Source organism: Pleuronectes platessa, chromosome 2 (assembly GCF_947347685.1).
Source record: "Pleuronectes platessa chromosome 2, fPlePla1.1, whole genome shotgun sequence".
Taxonomy (NCBI): domain Eukaryota; kingdom Metazoa; phylum Chordata; class Actinopteri; order Pleuronectiformes; family Pleuronectidae; genus Pleuronectes; species Pleuronectes platessa.
In genome coordinates, this window is record NC_070627.1 from 22,448,027 (window position 1) to 22,473,369 (window position 25,343).

General features: G+C 43.4%; 2 protein-coding genes across 4 annotated transcripts in view; one reads left to right on the top strand and one right to left on the bottom strand.

Moving 5' to 3' along the window:
• Window positions 1-2,379: 2,379 nt before the first annotated feature.
• LOC128458862 (transcription initiation factor TFIID subunit 4) lies at window positions 2,380-12,476 on the top strand. 3 transcript variants are annotated; one of them, XM_053443901.1, is made up of 16 exons: window positions 2,380-2,486; window positions 2,705-3,523; window positions 3,785-3,918; window positions 4,215-4,328; window positions 4,870-4,959; window positions 5,134-5,256; window positions 5,387-5,476; window positions 5,617-5,829; window positions 6,477-6,618; window positions 6,699-6,753; window positions 7,229-7,398; window positions 7,494-7,624; window positions 7,836-7,961; window positions 8,464-8,520; window positions 8,622-8,744; window positions 11,166-12,476. In XM_053443901.1, the coding sequence occupies exons 2-16, from the start codon at window positions 2,845-2,847 to the stop codon at window positions 11,328-11,330; spliced, it is 2,412 nt and encodes an 803-aa protein (XP_053299876.1). In that variant the 5' UTR covers window positions 2,380-2,486; window positions 2,705-2,844; the 3' UTR covers window positions 11,331-12,476. The 3 variants fall into 3 exon arrangements, with proteins under 3 accessions (XP_053299876.1, XP_053299868.1, XP_053299886.1); XM_053443893.1 differs by having other exon boundaries at window positions 2,407-3,523; XM_053443911.1 differs by having other exon boundaries at window positions 2,407-3,523; window positions 6,702-6,753.
• A 9,885-nt stretch (window positions 12,477-22,361) lies between these two features.
• The window catches only part of cdh4 (cadherin 4, type 1, R-cadherin (retinal)), a 76,574-nt gene continuing 73,592 nt past the window's right edge, over window positions 22,362-25,343 (bottom strand). The window contains exons 13-15 of the mRNA XM_053411213.1: window positions 24,947-25,086; window positions 23,083-23,247; window positions 22,362-22,568 (exon numbers count right to left, since the gene is read on the bottom strand). Coding sequence (XP_053267188.1) covers window positions 22,362-22,568; window positions 23,083-23,247; window positions 24,947-25,086 — 512 coding nt within the window. The remainder of the gene's footprint in view (window positions 22,569-23,082; window positions 23,248-24,946; window positions 25,087-25,343) is intronic.

Sequence of the window (25,343 nt, forward strand, 5' to 3'; positions counted from 1 at the left end):
ATTTTATTTTGCGTTCAATAGTACAATGCATGCTTTCACATTCCATTTGTGTGTGTCCTGCAACAAGGCATTACTGTTATTAGTATCCCATATTTCCTTGCAAGCTTAGAGAAGGCATTCGTAAAACATGCATTGCAGTTCTGATAACCGCAACCGTTGCTCCACACTATGATTTCCTTGAGTTCTGGATGGTCGTTAATCACACCTTCAAAGGACTCATCACAGGATGGGGCATAGTCTGGATCGCTTATGACGTCATCATCATCTGATGTCCTCTTCATGGTGTTGATGTGTCTGCTTGGCATCTTCAACAACATCAACGGGAGTGTTTAAGGTATTGCCTGCTCCATCTGAAACAGAGTCTTGGCCTGGTAAATGCTTCTTCATCTCTTCAACAACGATCTCATTGTCATTTTCAGTGGATGAGGCCTGATCGGTGTAAGAATTGTCAATTGCATCTCCTACCAAAAAGGAAAAACATTTCAACCCTTTGAGGTGTACAGACACAAATGCGTGATCATTCTAAAAAACATGAATTGCCTTGCGGTCACTTGTATAAAGCTAAATCAGGGATTCCTAGGGGTGCACAAGCTGCCTCTAGACACTGCCCAACAGGCATACTATAATACCGGTCAAATTATCTTACGATTACTAATATTATGTTCAAGATGTGAGATTTTCATTAAATAAAAAAGCTAAAGTAAAGAGCCCTGAATCATGAACATAACTTCAGTGGCTAGGTAGATTTCGTTCTTCTTGATGCAGCCGTCATCTTGAAAAGATTGTAAATTGCTTATTGTCTTTTGACTTAGGCAAAATAAAACGGCCTAACTGCACTCTTGACAGGCCATTATACTACAGGGGTAGAATCGCCTGATCTGTTCAACTGAGGATGAAGCTGATTCTACTAGAGGTGGCCAGCATCATGAGGAGATGATTTAGGCAACAAAAAAAATCACAATATTGTTTTGGTACCTCTGCCAAGCAAAGCTATGATTTAATACCTGTTGGTTGGCTTGTTTGGTTGGTTTGGCAACAGGATTGTATAAGAGCAACTGAAAATTCTAAGAGAATAAATAAAAAAAAAACATTAATGTATCTCTAGGCAAAGGGCTGGATCCAGGAGTGTTTCATAACATTGTGAGATATGGTGTTTTTTTTACAGTATCTATGTTGTGCAGAGAAAATTCATAGGCCTTGATGTAAAAAAATCAGGCATATGTAGGGAACTGGTATCTACAAAGGTGCGTAATTTGGTGCGGGTTGATTGAATTTAAACAGACTTGGGGCTGGATGGAGGTATGTGCTTTATTGAGTGCCATTCTAGTTTCTTTGTTGGACATAGATCAAGAAAGAATCTATTTCATTTTGGCTTAGATCCTGACAAAGCGCGGTTTCTTTGATAACATTTTTTACATTGTGAGATGGGCTGCTCATTGACATTTGATGAATGAAAAAATCAGGCACAAATCTAGCAGACAACTATTCATGTGCAGTTGTGTGTGGCTTGATGGAATTTAAGACTCTCCTGGGGGAGGTATGGGGTCTATCCTTCTGTGTTTGTCTGTAATGCAGTCCACAGTAGGAGCTGCATCTTTGGCCAATCATTTGTGCAGCTGAAAAGAGGAAAAATAAAAGGAGAAATAAACAGGAAGCTACAGCTGTCATGTTTATGATAAAATGTGATTCCTAATGTCTGATCATTAGAAATTGTATGAGTCCTTAGAGCAGCGACTGGTGCTTACCACCCAGGCTCTGTGAAGTTAATGTGAAATGAGAATAAAAGTAGATTGAAGTTGCTTTATATTGTTGTCTCATGTCTGACTGATGTTTTATGTAGTGCACCAATCACAACAAGGCAATTTCCTGTATGTGCAAATATATTTGGCAAATAAAATAATTGTGATTCTGGATCGTGGGAGTAAATTGAGCGTTTGTCTGTGTGTGGCTGTAACAGTAGTAGCAGTAAATCCCATGACTGTGACAGCTCAGTGTTTCCCCTCGGTGGAGGGTGGGGCCTCAAACGCCTCTTCACAACAGCAACTTCACTCAGTAGCCAAAACACTTCAGCCATCTTGCACGGCTCGTCGAGACCGACTCAACTGAGAGTTGTGGCCCGTTAGGTTGTTGTACATCACGGTGTCTCTCCACCGGCAGTGGCTCGGTGCAGGTTTGAGTCGGTGCAGCGGTCCGTGCGGGGCTGACACGGCGGCGGCGGAATATTCGATGGAAACTTTCGGTCTCCGGTTCGACGCTGATCCGTGGGGCGCCAGCTCTGGACTGACAGTTGAAGCCGTTGGCACCGCCTCTTACCAGGCGCAGCAGCCAATCACAGACCGCACAGCTCCCCACACCGAGATGGCCAGCCGTTGTGCGCACGCGCGCGTCAGTTGGTAAGTACCTAACCTCAGTTGTCATGAACTCGCAGGAGTGTGAAGATGGCGGCTCTCCCGGGCCCGCTGGATGAGCTGCCCTCACAAACACAGGTGAATAAAGCGCTGGTCCGTCCCCCTGTCCGGGCTGTAGAGTCACAACTCTCCGTCCTGAGTCCCAACGACCACTGGGGCAGGCGGGAAACAGCCGCTTATTACACGGCTATAGTTCCGGGACAAGCGGGCAGCTTCTAATGTCCAGCTGGTGCTTGGTCAACACGGCCGTGAAGGCAGGTAACTGAAACCGTTGTTTTCCTCTTTCTCTCCACAAGAGCGCACCTGAACAGCGGAGCTGACGGAGCAGACCGGTACATGTGTCCCGCTCCATCACACCCCGCAGTGCTTGTGCCGCTTCTGAACAAGTTGAGGAGCTGGGGGGGTCTCGTCACAGCGAGGTGCCCATGGTTCAGCCATGGACGCATCGACAGACTCCACCGCAGGAAACGATCCTGGACAGAAAACACTTGTTGGTGGCGGTGGTGCAACTTCCTCTCAGCAGGGGAGAGTGGGCTCAGTGCAGACCTGCAACGGCAACCACACTATGAACTCTTCAGGTAGAGCCGCCGCTCACGGGGCTGATGCCGTGTCGGGGGCAGCTGTCAGCAGCGGAGCGCTGGGGTCTGAAGGGCTGCCCGCTGCCATCACGCCGCCCGCGCCCACCACCGTCATCCAGTCGCCTCTCATGCACTCTCAGAGTGTTGGGAGCTTTGGGAACCAGGCGGCAGGAGCCACCGTGACGCTCGTCAGGCCGCCTATGCAAAACGCCGGGTCGGATGCAACTTTGAATGGGAACAATAATGTGGTGGCGGCCGCTGCAGTAGGACAGCCAGGTGTAAACAATGTCCAGCATTCCTCCCCGGGCTCTTTCAGCGCCAGGCCGCACATTATCAAAGCAGAGCCGCCCACGACGATCATACAGACAGCACCGCAGCCCGCTGTCACCTACGCCCCCGTCAGCTGTCCCCGGGCTCCGGTGACCGCGGCTGCGGGTCCAGTTGGGATCCGAGCGATGACGCCTCAAATGTTTGCCCCGAGGCTCCCGCAGCCCTGCACAGCGCAGCCCAGTGTGCAAAACTTCCAGATACCCCCGGGTGAGTGGGGACATTTACTTCCACTGATTTACACCACTGATGTCACTGTTATTCACCCTTGTCATCCATTATCTCAAGATAAACTGTACACAAAACATTCTTGTTAAGTGTTGTTCTTCCAAGGTGTGTCCCTTTATGAATGATGCTTTGACACTGCTTCTCATCTGTAATTTCAGCTGTTGATATACGTCTATTTAAGTAGTCTCTTGTCATACGGATCTGCTCAAGTTGTCTGATGTGTTTTTTTCTGCCTCGGTGCAGGGATGGTGATCATCCGCAGTGAGACTGGACAGCTGCTGATGATTCCTCAGCATGCTCTGGCCCAGATGCAGGCCCAGTCGCAGGGAGGCATGATCTCTCGACCTGCAACCCAAAATAACGTGCCTCTTGGTCAGGTGAGATCACACGGTCCGCTCAGCAAAAGCTTTACATGGTCAAATATTATGTTTCCCTTTTTTTCCATGAGCAGCCTGCCTTCCTGTCTGTATCTTAGGGAACCACCTGTTGAGTGTAAGATCTGGTATAGCGCACATGTAGTTATAGGGAAAGTAGTGGGGTTGATGTTTTGTTTTGTTTCTTATATTATGTCTTGTATTATGTCACATCGATTCATTAAGATGTAGTAAATGCCCTTTCTGAGTGTATGAACGTTATTTCTTGCGCATCATGTTTTACCTTCACTTCCTCTCAGGCTCCTGGAAACATCAGCAGACAAGTGGCTCCCACCACCATCATCCGACAGGGCTGTCCCGCTCCAACAACACTCGCTGCCACCACCACTCTTCACAGACCTCCTATTCTTCAGGTAACTTCCTTCTATATGTGGGTGTCAAACCATTCCTTGTCTTAATTTAGCTTGTTGCACATTGTTTTGTGTCCATATATTGAATAAACGATGGACTTTCTTACTCGTTGCCCCAAGTCTTGAGCATGGTGTCACAAAGCCCATTTGCCACAGAATGGAAAGACATCTAATTTTATGTTTGTCTGATATACACAAAGTTTGACACAAAGTGTAGATCATTGAAATACGGTCAGCATCGGGGATGCTATTAAGATACTAATAAGCTAATAGGATATTCTTACATTCTTTCAATCTTACATTGTGATACAGTATAATAGATGTTTTTTATTTGCTTGGGTTTATTGATAATCCTGAACATTGTTTCCTGGATTTATTGGAGCCGATCTGAGACTTAGACATGAAGTAATTGTTCTTTTCCAAAGCGAAATATTCAATAAACGCTCCAAGCTAAATGGCTCAGGATCTGCTGGACTCGAAGCAACTGTCAGGTTTCAACTCCGTTAATACGTTAATAACATGTGATTGTGATGTCTTTCCTCAGAGCTCAGTTGGGGCTGCAGTACCAGAAATGACCCCCAGGACTCACAGCCAAACAGCTGGGACCACAGTTTCCTCAGTAACAGTGAGCAAAGTGAGTTGTGCTGAGTTCAAGTGATCCCGTGGAGCAGGGTGTCTGCTCGTACTGTAACAGTTCACTGCCAAAGTTGTTTCACCATGATCAAAATGAAGATTGAGCATGTAACGCGGTTATTCACAAGTGAAACATGACTTTGTTCATTAACAGAATGTGTTGTGTGTCCGGCAGGAGACAATGGAGAATGTTAATAAATGTAAGAACTTCCTGTCTACATTGATAAAACTGGCATCCAATGGGAAGCAATCAACACAGACTGCAGCCATCGTGAGAGAGCTGACTAAGGACCTGCTGGTGAGTGACCTTTACATACAATGTAAATTCACTAATGAAAGAAACACAGGTGAAAGAATCAGAAAAGGCCCTTCCTGGACAAGCTTTAACCAAGAAACAAAACATCTGTACCTGTTTGTTTCCTACTTAGGAGGGAAAACTGGAACCTGAAGAGTTCACTAGCAGTTTGTACAAAGAGCTCAAATCCACACCCCAACCTTACCTTGTGCCTTTCCTCAAGGTGAGAAAACTCAGGCTCTCAACTCATTGTCAGGAATGTAGCCTCCAGCAAATATTAGCAGTCATATTTTTTTCTTGAGCTGGAGGAAACATCTTTAAGTGCATTTCTTTAATGTCTGTATGCCTGCTTGTCTCGTGTAGAGAAGCCTCCCAGCCCTGAGGCAGCTCACTCCAGACTCAGCTGCATTCATCCAGCAGAGTCAGCTCCCCCAGCTGGTCTCAGGTCCAGTCTCCTCCACCTCATTGACCCCCACCACGGTGGTCCTAAGCAGCCCTGCCAATCGTCTCACTGCCCCAATCAGCAGGCCGCAGCTGCAACCAAGCATCGGCCAGCAAGGACAGACCGCTTCCATGGTAAACTAGACTGTTTTGTATATCGGGCCATGTTCAGACCTGGTATTAAAATTGATCCAGAAGGAACAGATCACGTGTTGTCAACTCTAACTACATGTATTCAACACGGCTGACATTAAAATGTGTCTCCTGTGACCACTTGTGATCAGATCTCACTTCCCCACTCATATACATATAATCACATACCTCATGTCTGTCCACGAAGACCCAATTATGCGTTTTTTTACCCATTCCGAGTTTACAGATGTGTCCCATGTCACTGTGTTATCATGTGTCTCAGTGTTTGTGTGTCTGTGTGTGTCCACGCAAGTTAGTGCGAGAGAGTTAAAGAAAGAGAAGAGTCAGGGAATCACTCGTGCAGCGGCTGTAACGAAAGATTTGACCAATTTAAGAATCAAATGACTATTCAAGACGTATTTGGATGTTTCAGTCCTGTACTTATCTCTGACCACTTATGCTCTGATCACTCAGGACAGATGTTAATACCAGGCTCTGATGTCAGCTCCACCTACTCCACTTCAAAACTTTGAATTATATTCATATCAAATGTAACACAACTGAAATCTCCCAAACCTCAAACTGCACAACCGTACATCACATACAGATGTTTATCACCGTGGTAATGACCCAGTCAGAATCCTTTTCAGGTTCTGCAGCTTCAGCAGCAGAGGGTGACAGTGAGACCTCAGGTCAACTTACCACCGACCCCCATGGTGATGCTCAGGAATCAGGCCCCTGGCCGCATCATGCTGGGACAGCAACAGGTCCAGCTCAAAGGGCTGCAACCAAGTGAGGTTCACTTCTTCCTGTGGTGTGTTTGTCTTTCTTTGGATGAGCATGAGCATTTATTGTGTGTTTCTCTGCTGTAGCAGTCTTCCCTGCAGCTCACAAGAACAAGCTAAGAGACGCTGGCGGCACTTTCAAGTAAGAGCAACAATAACTGTAAATGTACTTTTTTATAACTTATAACAAATATTCCCAGCAAAATTTAAAAAATTTAAATGTTTTTTAAAATTCTCATTAACCTTAAGCTAAAAAAAAAACATGTTTTCATATACTGTAAGGGCTGATGAAAATTAAATAAAGAAATATTGATGAACCCATTATGCTCAAGTATTAATATTGCATGAATTCCCACTCTCTTTGTGGATTCTTTAATTAAATTAAATTCTATACAACTTCATTAGTATAGCACCAAATCGCAACATTCATTATTTCAAGGCACTTGACATGTTAATCTTGAGACCTTGCGATACTAGAGAGAAATCCAACAGTTCCAACAAAGAGCAAACTCTTGATGACCTTGGTGAGTGGAAACTATCTGGGTGGACTTCTGCCTCAAAGAGTTTAAATCGTCAGTCTAGTGACATGGTCTGTCTCACTGCTTTTATATTAAAAGGGATTATGACGACATCAACGATGTGGCCTCCATGGCTGGAGTGAACCTATCAGAGGAAAGCGCCAATATCTTAGCATCCAATTCTGGACTAGTGGGAGCGGTGACACATTCCTGTAAGGATGAGCCTTTCCTCTCCTGCTCCTTGTTGCAAAAGAGGATGCTGGAGATAGGTGAGACACTTAAACTTGAACCACATTACTTTCTATGCAGTGCCCATCCAATCCATTTCCAAAAACACTGAGGTATTGTGCTGTTTCTTTTCCAGGGAATAGGTATGGTGTGACTAACCTGGGTGTGGAGGTGGTGAAATTTGTCTCCCATGCTACTCAGCAGCGACTCCGGGGCCTGTTAGAAAATGTATCCCAAGTGGCCCGGCAGAAAAATGTCAACTTTAAGGTTTGTTTACAGCTTTAAAACAAGTCATACAAGCTTTTGGTTTGGATTTAGTTTTAACCAGATTATTGCAGAGAAACAAATAATACAGGTGCCATGATACTGAAGGTTGTACAATATTTACTATGTTGCTTTACCATGGAACTGACGGCTCCATCATGGTGTTTTTTTGCATCCTCATGTAAGCGACAATTCTTTTATGGTACGTTTGCAGGAGGATGACAAGCATGAGCAGAACAGCGACGTGCGTGCTCAGCTGAGGTTCTTTCACCAGCTGGACAATCTAGAGAAACAAAGAAAAGAGGAGCAGGAGAGAGAGATCCTCCTGAAGGCAGCTAAGGTACAGAGTCATGGACAGCAAACTTTCAAATAATTCATTCACAGGTCAATACTGAAATCATGCAATAACCTCATTGTATTAAACAGTGATGAACTTTGAAGTTTTGAGTTCTCCATATTATTGTTTTGTAAATTTGTAAATAAAATCAAGGTCATTTTATTAATAATATAAGGTGTGATATGAATGCTGATTTATTTGCCGTGTGTTGGTGTCCTGCAGCTTTTCATCTATATTCTCTAAAGTTGGACAATTGTTCACTAGCGAATAATTGTCACTCGCCTTCAGGATGCCTGTTAGGATGTAACTCAAAGTGCTAAAGTTTTATTCTAGTAACTCTGTGATTATATAGAGTAAGATGGCTTTAATGAATGATTCTGGACTTACAAAACAAGTTAAAGCAGTGAATAGGTTTTTATTGAGATAGGGTAAATCAAAATAACTCAGGTGTAAACGTTCTGCCAGCAATAGTTCCTAACATGCGTCTTGCATTTGGCCCCTGCAGTCTCGAGCTAGGCAAGAGGACCCAGAGCAGCTGCGTCTGAAACAGAAAGCAAAAGAGGTAAGATGACAGGAGGGTTTGCGACATTCAGCTCATCACTGCGTCTGTGTGTTAAGCATCATATGCTTCAATTCCAATGTTGGTCTGTGTGCGTCGTCCAGATGCAGCAGCATGAGCTGGCTCAAGCGAGACAGAGGGAGGCCAACATGACGGCTCTGGCAGCCATCGGCCCCAGAAAGAAGAAGAGAATCCTGGACTCTCAATCCTCCTCTGCTGCAGCTGAGGTAACATGAGTGACAGGACATTGTTACCTCCCTTAAGGAGGTTGTTGTCACTGCTTGTTTGTTTGTTTACAAGAATAGCCAACTGGACAGTTTACCACACAACTTGGTGGAAGCATGGGGTGGGGGAAACAATCCATTAAAAAATACCACAAAATGCCTATTATGAGGCATTTTGTGGTATTTTCACAGATTTTTGACAAAATATTCATGATAAAATACAAAATCTGGTATAATACCTTCTATATGCCCTGTAAGTGTGCAGCCCAGTAAATAACTCCCTGGCAATTTGGTAAAAATGTCAAAACTGACCAAACCAGTGCTCAACTTTAAATCTTTATTGGCCCATGTCCCATCATTCCACCATTAAAATCAGTTCGTTAAATTTAGCGTAATCCTGCAAACAGACTGGGGTAAATGGTAAATGAACTGTATTTTATATAGCCCAGTCTTATTTATCCTTACAGAATAAGTTGCATTCACCCATTCCCACACACATTCACACATTTCATTCATTTCTAACACAAACCATTGTCACAATAATACATTAGCCACCAGTGAAGACATTCTTGGTGGAGGTGGTCACCATAACAGCAATTGTATCACCAGGCTACATTTGAAAATAAGTGATTGTGAGTAAAATATATTGTTTATAGAATTAGCTCATGTAAGTGTTAACAGTGTGAACGTCTCCTACTGACGGTCCACACTGCTGTAACAAAACCCTGAAGTCATTCTCCTCTGTTCTGAGTAAACCAAATATGAATGAAGTTTCTTATGAGTTGGAGCAGAGCGCTGGACTCAGACACGCTGTCTGCTGACTCTAGTAATCACAGATCAAATTTAAACACGTCAAACCAGTCACATTTAATCAGTACAACACTGTGGTCTTCATAATGTGACAGAACTTTACTCACCATGCTGCTGCTGCTGCTGCTCCTACAGTCTGCACATCCCTGTTACTGCAGTTCATTGATTTTTCTTTTCTCCACTACACATCTCGATTCATGGTTCCTGAGCCACAGTGTAGCTTTCCTTCTTTGTTTTTCACACATGTTTGGATTCTGCTCCATTTTGTGTTGTTGTTCCTTTCAGTCCCCACTGAATCAGCAACTACAAGAGCAGTCTGTTCTGCAAAAAACATTTTCAGCCATTTGTTAGAAGAAATGATCCTGTGTTCTCTCCCAGAATGGGTCTACAAAAACAATTGCTCAGAAAACAATGTGTTATATCTGTACTTTTATTTACTTTATCTCACAAAGGTTCTTATAATTTAAAGATGGTGTTTATTTGTACACCTGCTCACCCCCAGTGACAATACAGCTGCTTTTGTTCTGTTTCTCTTCTTGTAGACTTATTTATATTGCTCCTTGAAAAATAGAAGAAAAAATACCCATAGCTGTGTTTTATCCTGTTCAGAGCAAAGCAAATTGCCGCAGCAGTGAGCAAGTGGTGTGAAAGATGGGGAAATCAAACAAGCACACAGTGGACAAAACACAAGACGTTGTTAAACACAATACGTTGTTTAACACAAGATGTTGAGTTGTGTAGTTTGAGCCACACAGGTGATGGCTGCAGGCCTTCCTAAATATTAACAGTTATGGAAATACTCAGAAAAGCTTATATTTGAGTTATTCTGACCATTCATCCACTTCCTTCATCTATTTCAACTATTAATCCTTTTCTTTCAGCATCTTTTTAAAATCTATCTGATTTAAACGTTTATCTGCTACTTTAGTTTGACCCCACGGCTGGTGTGTGTACTGCTTTTAATGCCCTCTCTATTGCAACATATTGTGTACAGATGTTTCAGCTTAATCCAAATTTCACTTCTGCCATAGAGGTTGTATTCATCCCTCTTTGTCTGTTAGTTAGCATAATTATACAAAAACTACAGGATGATTACGGCAAAACTTGGGTCAGGGGAAAAAACTTTAAATTAAATGAAAATTTATTTTTGGTCCAGATTCTGATCAGGGGGCATATCCAGGATTTTTCTTTCTCTGTCTTGAACATCATGAGATAGGGCATGATCTTTGGTGGAGGTATGCACTCTCTGATGGCCTATGGTGCTTTTACACGGTGAACACATTAATCAACTCCACTTCTCCCAGTGTTTGCAAAAATTTAATAATTGGAATGGTAGGCTTTAAAAAGTTCCAAATATATTCAAATATTATGTACTAAGACTTAAATATGTTTAGGAAAGTCTTGATAATGTTAACATTCATATACTGCTACTATGTACACCAACGGTAACATGATGTTTCCCAGTTTGTTCCTTTATATTTGTCTTCTTGAACGTGTAGAAACCCAGGCTTCTCCTTTTTGGTGAACATAATTAATTTAGATGTGAGTAAAGATGCATTCAGGCACAAGCTCATTCCAATGGTGATTTTTCTCTGTGTCTCTCTCATCCTGCAGGGATCAGGAGCAGGCCCCTCTTTGCCTGGTGGGGCTGGTGCGTCGAGATCCAGACCCACGCGGCAGCGGATCACACGCGTCAATCTCAGGGACCTGCTCTTCTGTTTGGAGAACGAGAAATCTACCAGTCACTCTCATGTCCTCTACAAGGGCTTTCTGAAATAGGCTTGATGTCAGACAGGACGATGAGGAGGAGAGGTGAGAGGAGAGGAAATGAAGTGTGTGGAGAGACCGGCCGCTCCAACCACAGAGAGAGTGATACAGACTCTAGCGTATGAAGAGGAGAGGAGCAACTACCTGATCACCTGAAATACAGCAGTAGCTCCATTTGATGGTCTTCTTCCTCTCTCCTCAGATAACGCCTATTTTCTTACATAACAGTCGTGGACTTATGCCCCTTTATTCAGCCCATACGACTTATTTTTAAAAAAAGGATTCAAATAGAGGGTTTTTGTATGAACAAATGATTTGTAGAAATATGCACTGCAGCACAGTTTATTTTTTGATTATTTGTTTGTGCAGTAGACTGCAAAGCAACTGAAATCATTTGTTTAATTTTACGACCGACTAATTTTTATTAATGATGATTCAGTTTCTGTCAACTGAATTAGTTTCGGCTTCAAACTGTATAACCTACTGAGTTGCCTTCCTAACTATAAATAAGCCATATAGCCCATCGGCAACTATTAACCCTGCTGTGTCTCCTGAGGCAGGAGCTCGCTCTCTCTCTCTTTCACCTCCAGGTCTTTACTTGACTTTTTTTCTACAGACACAATATACTTGAATTAATGATTAGTTATTTATTTGACATCATGTAACAGCTCAGTTGTTTCATGTAGCTGCGATTTAAAACACATTTAGTGGTGTGTGGAGATTTCAGTGTTTATGAAGAAAATACACAAATCTGTTTATTGTTCTTTTAAAATTAGTTCTGAGGTATATCCATATTTTGCACTTCAGCAGTTTTCAGAAAGCATCTCACCTGCTCTGCAATACCAAACATACATCTACCTGAAATGTCTATTTTTGTAGTTGGCCACCAACACAGCTTTTTACTCTTTTAATAGTGACTGACAGTATCCTCAATATTTTCCTCACCTGCTTCTATTTTTGTGTGCTACTGGACAGCCCCTTACATTTTTAGTACCTATACGACTAAAGAAACTGGAGTTTCTTACTGTATGTTTGTAAATGTTATACCCAAAGTTTTACACACGGTTTTGTATAGAATCAATAATTTACCCATACAGCGCAAAGAAAAATACATTTTCTGTATTGAAAGTTTGAATAAAAATTTATTTTTTCCGTCAACTTGTAACAGTAACTTGCTGTTTACTCTGGGTCATAAACATGTGTTCTATTATTATCCACTAGAGGGCAGCATTGCATTGTGAGAAGATGTAGATGTGTTTTGCAGGTGGGGATGAGTCTTTGTGGTAAAGGAGCTGAATGCCTTTAATTCCTTCTTCCTCTACCTGCTCACAGATAATTCCAGGTAATAGCCTAACATCTGCAGGGCCACATGTAAGAACACAAAGCGTCTCCCTTGAGTCTATGCACGCATCTATTGAACACAACTCCCATGAGCTTAACACAGCTCAACCCAAAAGGAAAGCACACTCACACACAGTCTGCCACCAGCCTGTGCTCTTCTCTGTTGGGCTGTCTTGTTTCAGTCCGTCTCCATTATCAGCCCAACACACGGTGCGGTGGCAACATCTGCCACATCAGCTGCTAACATTCACCATAACCACGATCTGGAAATAATCCGGCTGCTCTGCCAGCGGGACAGGGGCCTGATGTTAGAATGATTGGGTGCAGCTTTTGTCTCTGCGTCAACCAAAGAGGAACAATAAGTGGATTTCGAGCCATGAGTGGTGATGAGCTCAATTTCATTTTCCACAATGAAAGTACATGCAGGAGCCACTAGGTGGCAATAGCTCATCTGACCTCATCGCATGCTAGTGACGTGGACTCAAAGTGCATCCTCAGGTTCTTGTTCACACTCAATATTACCTGGTTACATTTGGTTGACTTTAACGTTAAGATGTCAACGCCTCTCGTGCTCAATATCCACCGCTGACTGAGGGTCCACCTGTCAGACTCACTCTCTCTGTCTTTTTTAATATTTTACAACAACCACAACAAAACAGTGAGAACTAGTGTGTGTGCGATAGATGAAATGCAAAGCCAGATAAACCAGGCTTTCTGTCCCGAGCCCCGGCCCAGTGTGGCCTGACAGTCCGTCATGGCATCTCTGTCGGGTGATTCAGGTGAGCCATCGCCCTTTGTGCTTCATCCCAATCCAATATTTTTCCTGGTAATCCCCCTTCCACTCCTCAACACCGCTGCTCTTTCAGAGTTAAGTCCACATAAGCTCCCACTTGAGTGCCAGAGGCAGCGCAACAACAGGGATGGTGCCGTTGCCTAGCGACGTCTCAGTCGCTGCACCTGAGGGTGTTGGGTAAACACCCTGAGCCTGCCAGAGGGAGGACGGGGCCTAAGTGACATCCCTGTTTCCTTCCACGGCGATCATTGAAGAGAGCTCTTGTTAATTTGTTTCAGTCTGTGTTGTCATTTTTGCTTTTTCCTCCAGGGTGAGATTATATAAGACACCACATCTAAAGCAAGTTGATGTGAGTGTGTGTGTGTGTGTGTGAGAGAGAGAGAGAGAGAGACTGTCTGTATTTAGTGATGGAGCTTTTGTCTGATTCTCCTCTCAGCTGTTCCTCATGCACTTTCATGACGAGTTTCCGGTCTCAGATTCTGGGCTTGTTTACGCTCACAGAGGGACTCACACTTAATGATGGTTCGAGGCTGATGAAAGCTCTGCCGACCCCTCGTCTTTCTCCATGAGTCAGAAGGTTCTGAAATCCTTTATTCAGGTGAGACCCCTGTAGCTACATGAACAAGGGCTGTGAAATGTTCTACATCGACATTACTTTGTGAACCAGTGACTTCAGAATTCCACCCGTGACCCAGCCGTGTTCACGCTGTGAGACAAATGCAATACTAAAAGACAGTTTATTAATTTGATCCTTTTCAGCGCCTCCTTGCATATTGTTCATTAAGCTTTGAGCTTATGAATAAAACTCCTGTGAGCGACAGGAGAATGTGATTTGGATGAAGTGATGTGGCACAGTGAGATGCAGTCGCTGCACTTTATCATCCATTTAGATGCACACATCCAGTAGACTATAGCCACTTTAATCCAGGAGTGAAAGAGAAGGATTTTAAGCCTCTCATGAGGAATCACTGAAATAAAACATGGAACAACAGTCCATTATTTTACACCGCCTCACAACTCCATTTCCTGTGCTCCTGTGCCCTCGTTCCACCCAGGTTAATGCTGACTTTAGGTTTCTTTTGTTATGGGGTTGACCGGGCCAGCCTGCTTTGGCCCGGAGATGCTATAATAAGGCCACTGTTTACGAGCGCTGCTGAAATGGGTTTGTAAGCGCGGCTGAACCTGTGCGGTATTGACGCCGGGGTTAACAGCCTGTTGGCCTCTTTAATGGAGCTGAATCAGTCCGAGCAGCAGCCAGTGTCGGCCCATGGGAGAGGAACATCTCCATTACCTGAGTCCTCTCCTATATGAGTGTGCTGAGCAGTTACACCTGTGGTTCATACAGTAGTCACGTGTGACATCATGTTCTTCAACATAGAAACTAATAAACAACACGGGCTGGTGTGACGGTCTGAGCGGCCATTTGCATTTCAACCCACTGATCTTTAATCTTGTTTTTAAAGTGAGGTGATCAGCATTTAGTTTTATATTGACACAGAATCTTTTATCTCTCGTAACTAAAGCACATACCTCCAGCAGGGCTTTATTGGCCACTGTACCGCTCTTATTGAGATCAGATACACAAAGCATGTACTGAAATGTTCCGCAAACTGTTTGCATTAGAAAATGTCCATTCTCTGATAGTTGAAAGGAATATTTGTTACTGCACAGTAACTGAGTAAAGATCACGCCCCTAAAAATATTCACAAAATCTGCATCATTATCTGGATTCCAACCAAATTTCATCTATTCATAAAATGTATTGCTCTACACATTCCTGAAATCTTTTATTAAGATGTCATTATAACTTCAGGTATTCACAAACATTTAGAAAAACACTAAATATTAAAGAAAGAAAGAAAGAAAGAAAGAAAGAAAGAAAGAAAGAAAGAAAGAAAGAAAGAAAGACTAGAAAGAAAGAAAGAAAGAAAGAAAGAAAGAAAGAAAGGAGAAAATAATCCTTGATCTAACACCTGATCTGGAGCCACACTAAAATGTAGCTGTTTCTTCCAAGACCCAATCCACACCCTCTCAAAGAGTTTAATGGAAATCTGCAGTTTCTGTGTAATGCTGCTCACAAGCACACAAACATAGCAGATGAAAACATGACCCTATTTGGCATTTGTCCACAGGCAGCAGCTCTGTACATGACCATGTTTACATCTTAGTGTCACTACTGCACTAAACCCAAACTAGAGCTGAGGCTGACCTGCATGTTATTCATTTGAACGATTTGATGATTGTCAGGAAGAAATCCAGTGTGGACCCAAAGTGAATTGACTTTATCCCTAAACTAAAACTGTCGTCCTCATGGTGTCACTAGCAGACCATCCTAAATTCAAATACAGTATTTCCGCTGTCACAACCCAGCTCAAGGCTTCACAAAAAATGGACAATGAGCTTCATCTAAACTCTGACTCACTCCCTAGCCCCTACTTCACTATAAAGGGACTTCTATTTAAAGGACTTTATAGTGAGCTCATCGGGGGGGAGGGGACACTACACTTTCTTATGTTACTTTTTCTCTGTGATGTAATAACATCATTGTCGCAGGATTATGACGCAAAACAACGACAATGTTCGTTCTGTGGAAAATGTTTCTTTTACACTGAGTATTGAAACTTCTGGGTAAACCTACTTATGAGGATATTTAAATGTAGAAATAAACTTGTTTGTCACATTTTGTGCTGTGATGCTTATTTACATTTGTACCACCCGTCCGGCTGTTCCTGCTGCCCTCTCTCCTCTCGTCTCTTCGCTGTGAGCGCAATGCATGATGGGACGTATTGCTCAGTAAGTTAACTGAAGCCAACACAAATCACTTCAAATAAAATATTGATATTTTTCGCATCTGAGCGAAAACAAACACTGAGATATAAATGATCATGACACCATCTCGCCTCAGAGCACATTTGTCACGATTCAGAAAGACACAGATGAAGTGTTGTGTGAAAGATTCTATTTGTAAATGTAAACTTTGCTCTTACACTGAATAGAGGATTTATATAAAACACATATAAGATCAGTCTTAAAACTGTGACTAATCCTCTGACATACGATGTCGTTGCTCCCCCGTCGTGATGCTGTAATATCACCATCACATTTACAACACCGACGCCAGTTCACACATGTGGTGGTCAATTATTTATATAAACTAATGACTGTGCTGTGCCTCTATTATTCATGCTAAATGTTGCTCTGTCTTCCCGGAGAGATGCTGACAGAGGGAAATTGAGGGGCAGATGGGAGCGGAGGCTTGATTGTACCCCACAGGACCCCAGAGACTGAGTCAGGCTGCCAAGGAATCATCTCCCACCATTTAGAGACGGAGCCGGTGTCCTGGGGAAGGAACTTAACCTGTGGCTGAGGTGACGAATTACATCCAGTTGATTAGAGAGGCAGCTCTGCTTGAGGACGCGGTGCAGATCTCCCTCTGCACTCTGGCATGAAATCACACAGAAGTAGTAGGTGTCTGCAGAGCAGCTCCGCAGCAGCATCAGCAGCAGCATCAGCAGCAATGTTCTCATACATTACCCAGGGGCCATGCTGAAAAAAAATTACATGTTTTCCTGAATATAAAAAGGATGTTTGGGCAGTGTTCAGTGTTTGATTACAATTACGTGAAAATGCACATTTTCATATCTTCTCCAAAATTCACAAAAATATTTTCTTTTTCCTCTCTTAAATCCCAAACACAAACTGAGTAAACTTTGGAGCAGAACTGACTTGGGAAGTGTTTTGACTGACTCATTCTCTCTTTGACACATAAACTGACCTTCATGTGTGAAGAGGTGTAAATAGAATATGGATTTTAATTAAATTATTACATGCAATAGGGCAGACGAGGATCGAACTGTCACCCTTCTGGTCAGGGGACGTACTCTGGAGCCACAGCCTCGCCCCTAAGCATTGTATGGGAAAATTCAACTGACCAGGTGTCTCACTGCTGTGGCCTTGGAAAACAGGGAGTTTGCTACAGCGGACGGACACAGCAGATAGACACAGAGGAGGATTTCATATCTTTTTTTCTAATAACGTTTAATGAAGCACCTCTTTGTATTAGTTCTGGCATGTCTTCTTTTTTCATATTGTCTTGTGAAACGCCTCTTTGTATAAGTCCTGGCTTTTTGAACTTGCAGCCAGTTGTTCCATTCTGATCACCCGTGCTTTTTGTGTAAACTCTGCAGAGTCTGAGAATTTCATTATTTCAAATCTCAAGATGAATTTCCATCAACAGCATAGAATTTTTTGTTGTTGTATCTTAATATAATATTTATTGCCAGTATTATTAGTAGTGGTTGTTTAAGTACAACTGACAGGGCAGGGGCACTTCAGGGGTCAATCAGATTTCAGCTGGGGCCAGAGCCCCCCTGGCCCCACCCCTTGATCCGGCCCTGAAGGACATAAGTTTGTGTAGTTACATAATAAAGCACAATAAATTATAAAGTGAATATTTTCTTTCAGTTGCTTTCCACTTCTTGCAATAGGTTTACTTTAATGATAACAGCAAGAGAGTTGACTTGGTTTTATTGATGAGATACTCTGCTGTAAAAAACAACAGTGATTTGTAGGAGAGGCTCTTTTCGAAGGCTGTTTATGGAGCATGCAGAGTGATTCCGCTCGGACTGATAAGCACTCAGTCTCGGTAATAGCAGTGTGTGGGTGCCTCCACTGGACTGGCCATCCATACCATAAATAGCTGGTCATTAAACAGTAGATATTCTCTCCCCTGCCTGCAGCAGCAACATCACATTTATTCTGCTGTTTGATCTCATTTTAGACAGAGTCCTGAAATAGCAGGAGGTTCAGAGTGGTGTCAGCAGAAAACGCAGCCGGCACTCAGCCCATCTCCGGTGGTTCCTGGGCTCCGCAGCAGCATCAACACTAAACTGTGAACACTTGATCACGCAGCCGGCGTCAGAACCCACATCAGCTGCTGTTTTTTCCTCTGATTGGACGGCTCCCAGCGCCGGCCCCAGAGACCCACTAGCTTTATGGAGAGGAAATGAAAAGAGTCCCACTCGGACATGTTTGAAGAGGAGAACTTTATTTACAACACACAAGGCACTGGCTGCGAGCCAGCAGCAAAGCTCTCAGTCTATATACGCCATTTATCAAGGAGGCAACTAGAGTTTACTTTCCTCTCTCACTCTGCCCATCTGCCACAGGGAAACCAAGTGAACTTCAGCTAAGCCCATCAAAGAAAACCTCGCCTCAAGTTAATCTTATCTGCAGACCGGCCGTGACCAAGAACCCTTTTTACCAACTTGATTAATATTTCGGAGCGGTGCGGCCCACCTCTGATGGTGGGTTTATTAACATGGCTCCACAGTTCTGCAGGGCCAAAGGAAGAATTCATTATTGTGCTACTGTAAAGGTTAACTTTAGGTTTATTACTGGATGTCCTCATTACTGGGACGCTCCAGTGTAGATTAACAGGGGAAATCAAATCACCTCTCATGAACTAGTCCAGCATGCTCCATTAGATCTGCTCCCCTCGACCTGCCTTCTCTACCAACTCATCTCTCTGACCAGTGAGAACGATACAAGGTGAAGAATGAAGAATGGTTTACTTCCTCGTGTTCAACCTTTTCTCTCCCCCCCCCAAAAAAAACTATTTTATAAATGTTATGCCTTGTCCCTGCTGTGCTGGCAGCTCACTTCCTGCGCTCCCTCCCTCCGCTGACCCTCTCTTCCATCCTCCTAATCACCTCTCCACATGGCCTACCTGCGTCTCGCCACTGCCTCGTTTTTCTCCCTCTCTCTTAGTGCCTGCCTCTCCGCTTTTTCTCTGGGTGTCTCATTAAAGGCGCTCTATCTAATGAGATTACGCCGTGGGGATTAATGGTGTGGCTAATTGATAGACACACAGCCGGAGAGGATTAAAACCCTTTAAATCCCCAGTGGGCTTTTTGGCAGTTCAGCTGACTAATTGAAATCACAGGATTGGACACAAATATACTTCCTGACCCCCGTACGCTGCTGTAACGCTGCCTGGTCTGAGACGCAGTGAGAGGACCAACAGCAGGTGTTTTATTAGAAAGTGGAGCCACATCCAAACAATAAGGTCAAAGATTAACTGTGTAAATCCAAAGGCAGCACTCTGTTCCGCCTCATGACTTTTTCCAACACTTAACGTACATTATTACCCTGTAAAAAGTACAAGGGGCAATGATTCAGTGAGTAATTACAAACCAATCATTTCATGAACAGATAAAGATAGAAAAGCAGTGAATATAAAAGAACTATGTGGAGAATTTATACGTGACTATTTCAAATGATTCTGACGGCATCAGTGTTTGTTGGAAACATGAGACGAGCTCGGTGAAAACTGATGACCTGTCTGTTGATTCCAACCTGTAAATAAACACGGACAACACAACAGCTCCAAAAAGTGAAGCCAAAGGATCTTGATCGCCACCTGGTGGCTGCCTGCTGTATAGGTCATAAACCCCACCTCCTCCAAGATAGTTTCTGACGTTTTTTGTCGTTCTTGTCACACTGATTCAGGTTTTCATTTTCTGGTAACTTTGGTCTATGTGGTGATTTCGTCTTGATGGACTGCTGAGACTGACTTGTTGATGTGAAAACAAGACCTCAATATTTTAGCTTCACACCCTGTTCACGACTCTGTGGTCTCTAACTCCCAATTAAAATCAAAGGATGGTGGCATCCTTATCCGAATCTTTGTAAAACAGGAGGAAGTAGTGACGTGTCGTCCATATACAGTTGACTTCATCCCAGTTAACACCATCTATCACCTTTCTGCTGTCAACTGCACAAACTGTGATTTCTAACACTACTGGTATTAACGCACAGTAGCTAGTTGAGATAATTTTGTAATAAAAATACCAATTGTAATTTAAAGTTTCAGCCCGACTCCCGGTTCAAGCCTGTAGGGGAAACTACAGTGGCCTTCAGGTAACATACAAGTGAAAGGCCCTCTGTGGAAGCAGTGTTTGGTTTGTCTGTTGGAGGCAACTGTAGAAACATGGCGAGGCAACAGAGAAAGACTCATTTGAACTAAATGAAAAATCCCTCTAAATCCTACACACTGGACCTTTAGAGCTTGGAGTGTCATTCTATTTGAAATGATAGCGTGATGGAAGTAAAGAATATTGAGAAAAAGAAGGCACATCTTCAAAACATGTCTTGTTTATTTTCTAAAGCACACATCCAGTATCTAGATGAATGAGTAAAAGAATTCCAATACACTGAATAATAGAACAGCTATCAGCAGGCATGGCTAATGAACCTTCCACTGTCCTGAAGCCAGAGGGCGACAGGAGGAGCACGTCTGTCCGAGACAATACAGAGTGAGAGGACAAGGCTGTGTTTTATATATATATATATATAGACGCATGTATAAAAGGAGTGTAACAAAGCGTTTGTAAAAATGAAAAGAAAAAGAGCAAAACGGGAACAGAAAATAAATAAGCAGGCATCTTAAAAAATGTAATGACGCTTCAACAGACGAGAAAACTTAAATTATTCACATGTCAATAATGAACGGGCCAAAAAAATCCCCTCAGCCCGATGAAGAGCCGGAGAAAAAGAGCAGCAACTTTAATGTCATCAATACTTCAAAAATAGGTATCTTACAGTATTTTTATTTTCTCAGTGTCTTTTTACAGAGTATATTCATATAGTTTCTGCTGACTATTTTCACATTCTCACCACATAGTAACAAGTGCTTTGAGTAAAACATTTTGAAAAAAAAAAATCATGCACCTTTTAATAGTTTTGTTGGCCTATAAAAAACAGGAATGTTCAAGGCGACAGAACAAAAACGAAAAGAAATCGTTATCAGATGCCTTTGTTCTTTTGTTCCGAGTCATTTCAAGTTCCACGCTCTTACACTGTCTGACTAATCAGATCATGCCTACATAAGCTTTACACTGTGGAGAAAGCAACACAAAACCACACAGGGCAGGCAAGCATCTCAAAACAAAGGCTCCTCACGTCATGAGTCCACAGAAGGCAGGCATTCTCCGCTAAATTAGAAGAAGACCCCACCTGTATAAAAATGGTCTCACGCCAATCAGTCAGTGTGTTGCTGTGGTTGTGTCGACAGGTGATGCTTGTGAAAGTCAAACTGAGCGGGTCCGCGGAGGAGAGGGTCGTCTGCGTCCACGACAACTCTCATTGGCTTGTTTTTCGGCCGCGGTATCATTGGGTTTGGATGTACGAGAGCCCGCCCTGGTTGTGTCCTTCCCTCCTGGGAGTGGCTGCTGGGGTTGTTCGTCTGCACCACTGTGGGGGGGGGGGGGGGAGGAGGGGGGGGGGGGGAGTGACAGGCGGGGCTGGTTTGAGGAGCGCAGGTGGGCCACGAGCGAACGTGCCTCCACTGTACTGCACGACTGGCAACCGATCCTGAGATAGCAGGAGTCTGATACAAAAACACACCACAAAAGGCACTTTATAAAAAATGACAGTGCTTCTGTTCTAAGGGAAATTCAAGTTGACAGAGTGAAAGAGAGAGAGAGCCAGAGAGCGTCTTCCTGAACACATTCTCTTCAGTGTGAGACTAAAGCAAGAGATGATCCTGTTTTAACAATCAATCAAAGCACAGATTCACTACTCGTGTTTCTCACGACCGCCTTGATTCGTCCCCGGAGAGCTCCGGGTCCAGCCAGCCGAGAGAACAACCGAAAAGAAACAAAAGAAAACATCGCACTACAAACTCGCCACTAAAAAATATAAAGCCAGAATACAGTTGCGCTGCAGCGGGATTCATGTCTGCGGGCCTGGCTGCTGTGAGCAAAGTGACACAGCCCATGTAAGGGTCTGTTCCTCACAGGTCCGCCACGGAGCCTGCGTCGTGTTCCCGGCCCCTGCCCGCATGTCCCAGGAGCGTCCGTCCGTCCGACCCTGCCTCTCCGACCCCCGCCCAGCCCCCCGCTCCGCTCTCAGTCATCGTCCCCCCCTCCGTAGAGGTCGGCCAGCTTCTTGAAGCGAGGCCCCCAGTCGTTGAGGTAGTCGTAGTCCTGGTCCCCGGAGCTGGTGGAGTTGAGCGAGCTGACGGAGCCGGCAGTGGAGCCGCTGCCCTCGTAGTCGAACACCAGCAGGGAGTCGTAGGGAGGAGCCGTGGGGTCGTTGTCTGCTGCCCTCAGACCCTGGAGACAAGAAGGACGGGAAATAAACGATTTGCAACCCTCACGGTTCTAGTACTTACGATTCTACACACTGTACCAGGATCTGCTCACCTACAATATAACAGAGGTGATGATGTTTCACGTACTAATAGGCTCAGGGTGCCAGACTGTAAAAGGTGCAATAAACTTGGTCTAATCTCGCTCACCCACCCGTCACAGTTTAAAAGTCCCACCATGGTCTGATGTTATTTCAGAGCCAGACATCGAGCTGTAAACAGAGGCCAAATAAAGTGTCTCCAGCAGCGCCCCTGCTGACAGAAATACAATTCTAGACAAAAAAACAAAACCCCTGCTCGTCTCTCTTGAGCTCTTTAAAGATAATCAATTCTGTTAAGACGTTCCCCACTAAAAAAACTTTCTTAACCTCAACTTAATGCTGTCACATTAACCCCCTGTGAACACAAGACTCATGAACCCAAACAGTTACAGATACAACACATCATCGATACACTCTATCCTCTGGTGTCCAGCTCACATCATTAATGAAGTCCCCGATGTCTCCGGGGTGAGGCAGACTGGGTCTGACCGGGTACTGGGACTCAGTGATCACAGGCCTCTCGTCCACCCTGCGCACCCCCGTCGGCTTGTTGATGATGTGGTCCAGAGACTCGGGCTGCTGCAGCTGGCTCAGGTCATAGTCCTGCATGAAGGTCAGGGAGGGAAAGCTGCATCAGTTTGATGATGAGGGTTATTTCGCCATCTTCATCCTCACTATCTACATATCAGCTGTTTCAAACCAGTTTCTCAAACAGCACGAGACTGAGAGCACGTTCACATCGACCTTGTTTGGTCAAGACTTTCAGACTGAACCAGAACAGGTGTGAAAGGTGTCTTGGACCAGATTTTAGTTTGACCAGAAGAGCTCAGCCCGGATCAGATGAATCACGGTTCAGATCGCTGGACCAACTGCAGGAAGGAACCAGTTATTTCATTTTTTTCCAGCTGGGAAGAGCTCCTCCGTTTCCTTTGTGCAATGCATTGTGGGAGAACAGAGCCCATCGAAAGCCCACTCAAACATTGAGTACATTCCACATGCATAATCTCTGATTTCAGTTGATTTTTTATTAACAAATCTGCTTCTTTCTCAGTGTGAACTCTTTAATACAATAAAACTCTATAGCTCCATCATAAAAACCTGCTCAGAGTTAGTATGGAGTGAGGATGTGGAGCATTGTGATGCTCAAGGGAATTACCCAGAAGTCATAGTGCTGTGATTCTAAATGAATGTGGAGCAGCTCATGAGAACGTGCTTGTGTTCTATAATATTCATTATTTTACTGATCATTTATTGAACCTGTAAGTTATTATTAAATTCATTAAAGAAACAGACTACACTACATTTCAGCAAAGTGCAAAACAATACGAGCCTCATACATGATACACACGCACGCACGCACGCACACACACACACACACACACACACACACACACGCACAGTGATATTTATGTGTAATTCATTCTGACTGCACATTGTGTTTCCCCCTTCATTTTGTATTCCGTGCAGATTTCAGTTTGTCTAAACTAAATGGGACATAGAAGTGGAATGAACAGTGCTGTTAGTACAATCAGTTGTATACAATTGTTGGTTTTCTTTCCAACCGTGTGTTGTAAATTTGTATTGTGAACAAATGAAGCAGGTTGTCGACTTATCTTAACAGCTCTGCTGCAGCTGATAAATAAATGCAGCCACTAAATCCTCAAACAGGTGCTTTACAGTAGAAATATGTTTGTGTGCACTGCTGCCATTTGATCCTCGTGTGGGTGAATGTGCTAGAAACCTGTTGTGTGGGTTTTGGAAAACAACATAAATGCCATCGTTAATAATACATCTCTGAATTAATCAAAGATGCGGAAATGTGCAATTGTGTTGATTTGTATTTATGCGAGAATACAAAATATTAAAAGAGAGTATGTGTTTATTTAAGAGTTTTAACATCATTTTCATTTTCTCTTCTACTGGTTCTGTTTTCTGATGATGGTTGGCTTATATTTAATAATTCTAGATCTGCAATCTATATAATCAGTATTAATTAGCAAAAAGGCAATGCCAAATAATAACGAATATTTCTTTTTGAACTAGCTTTGCCAAAAATGTACTATTTTCAGCTTATCAAACATATGTATTTATATATATAGATGTATAGTAAAGTGAAACATTTTCAGAGTTGGTTTTAACAAAACTATGTATTCATCATAGTGACTTGTCACAGTACATGGGTGATCCTAATGGGAATTGATCCACTATTATCTACTCTATTTCATCAACTCCTAACCATCTGGATGAGGCACAAAAAAGACATCTCTCTACAGCTTTGAAGTGTATTTGCTAGAATCCATACCTGGTCCTCCTCTCCTCCTCCCTCCTCATCGTACTTCAGGATGTTGTCTCTGACATCGTCCTCAGGGTCGATCAACAGGGGCTTTGCCTGCCGCTCCTTCTCTCTGCGCTTCATCCACACCACAAACAGCAGGACCATGCCTGTGGTCAAAAGTAAAGAACATATTTGGTATAGGAGCAGCCCTGAATGTGTACCTTTTGCAATTTTCATCAGGTACATCACATCCAAACACAGGGTTTCAGGAGTCCCAGAATTATTTATACTTCCCCATTATTGAAGAAATGCCCTAAAAAAAACCATTATATCTCAAACTACAGACAGAGACAGTATCCGAAGTCGCAAGTACTACGTGGGCGGCTGTGGCTGAGAGGTAGAGTGGTCGTCCTCCAACCTGAAG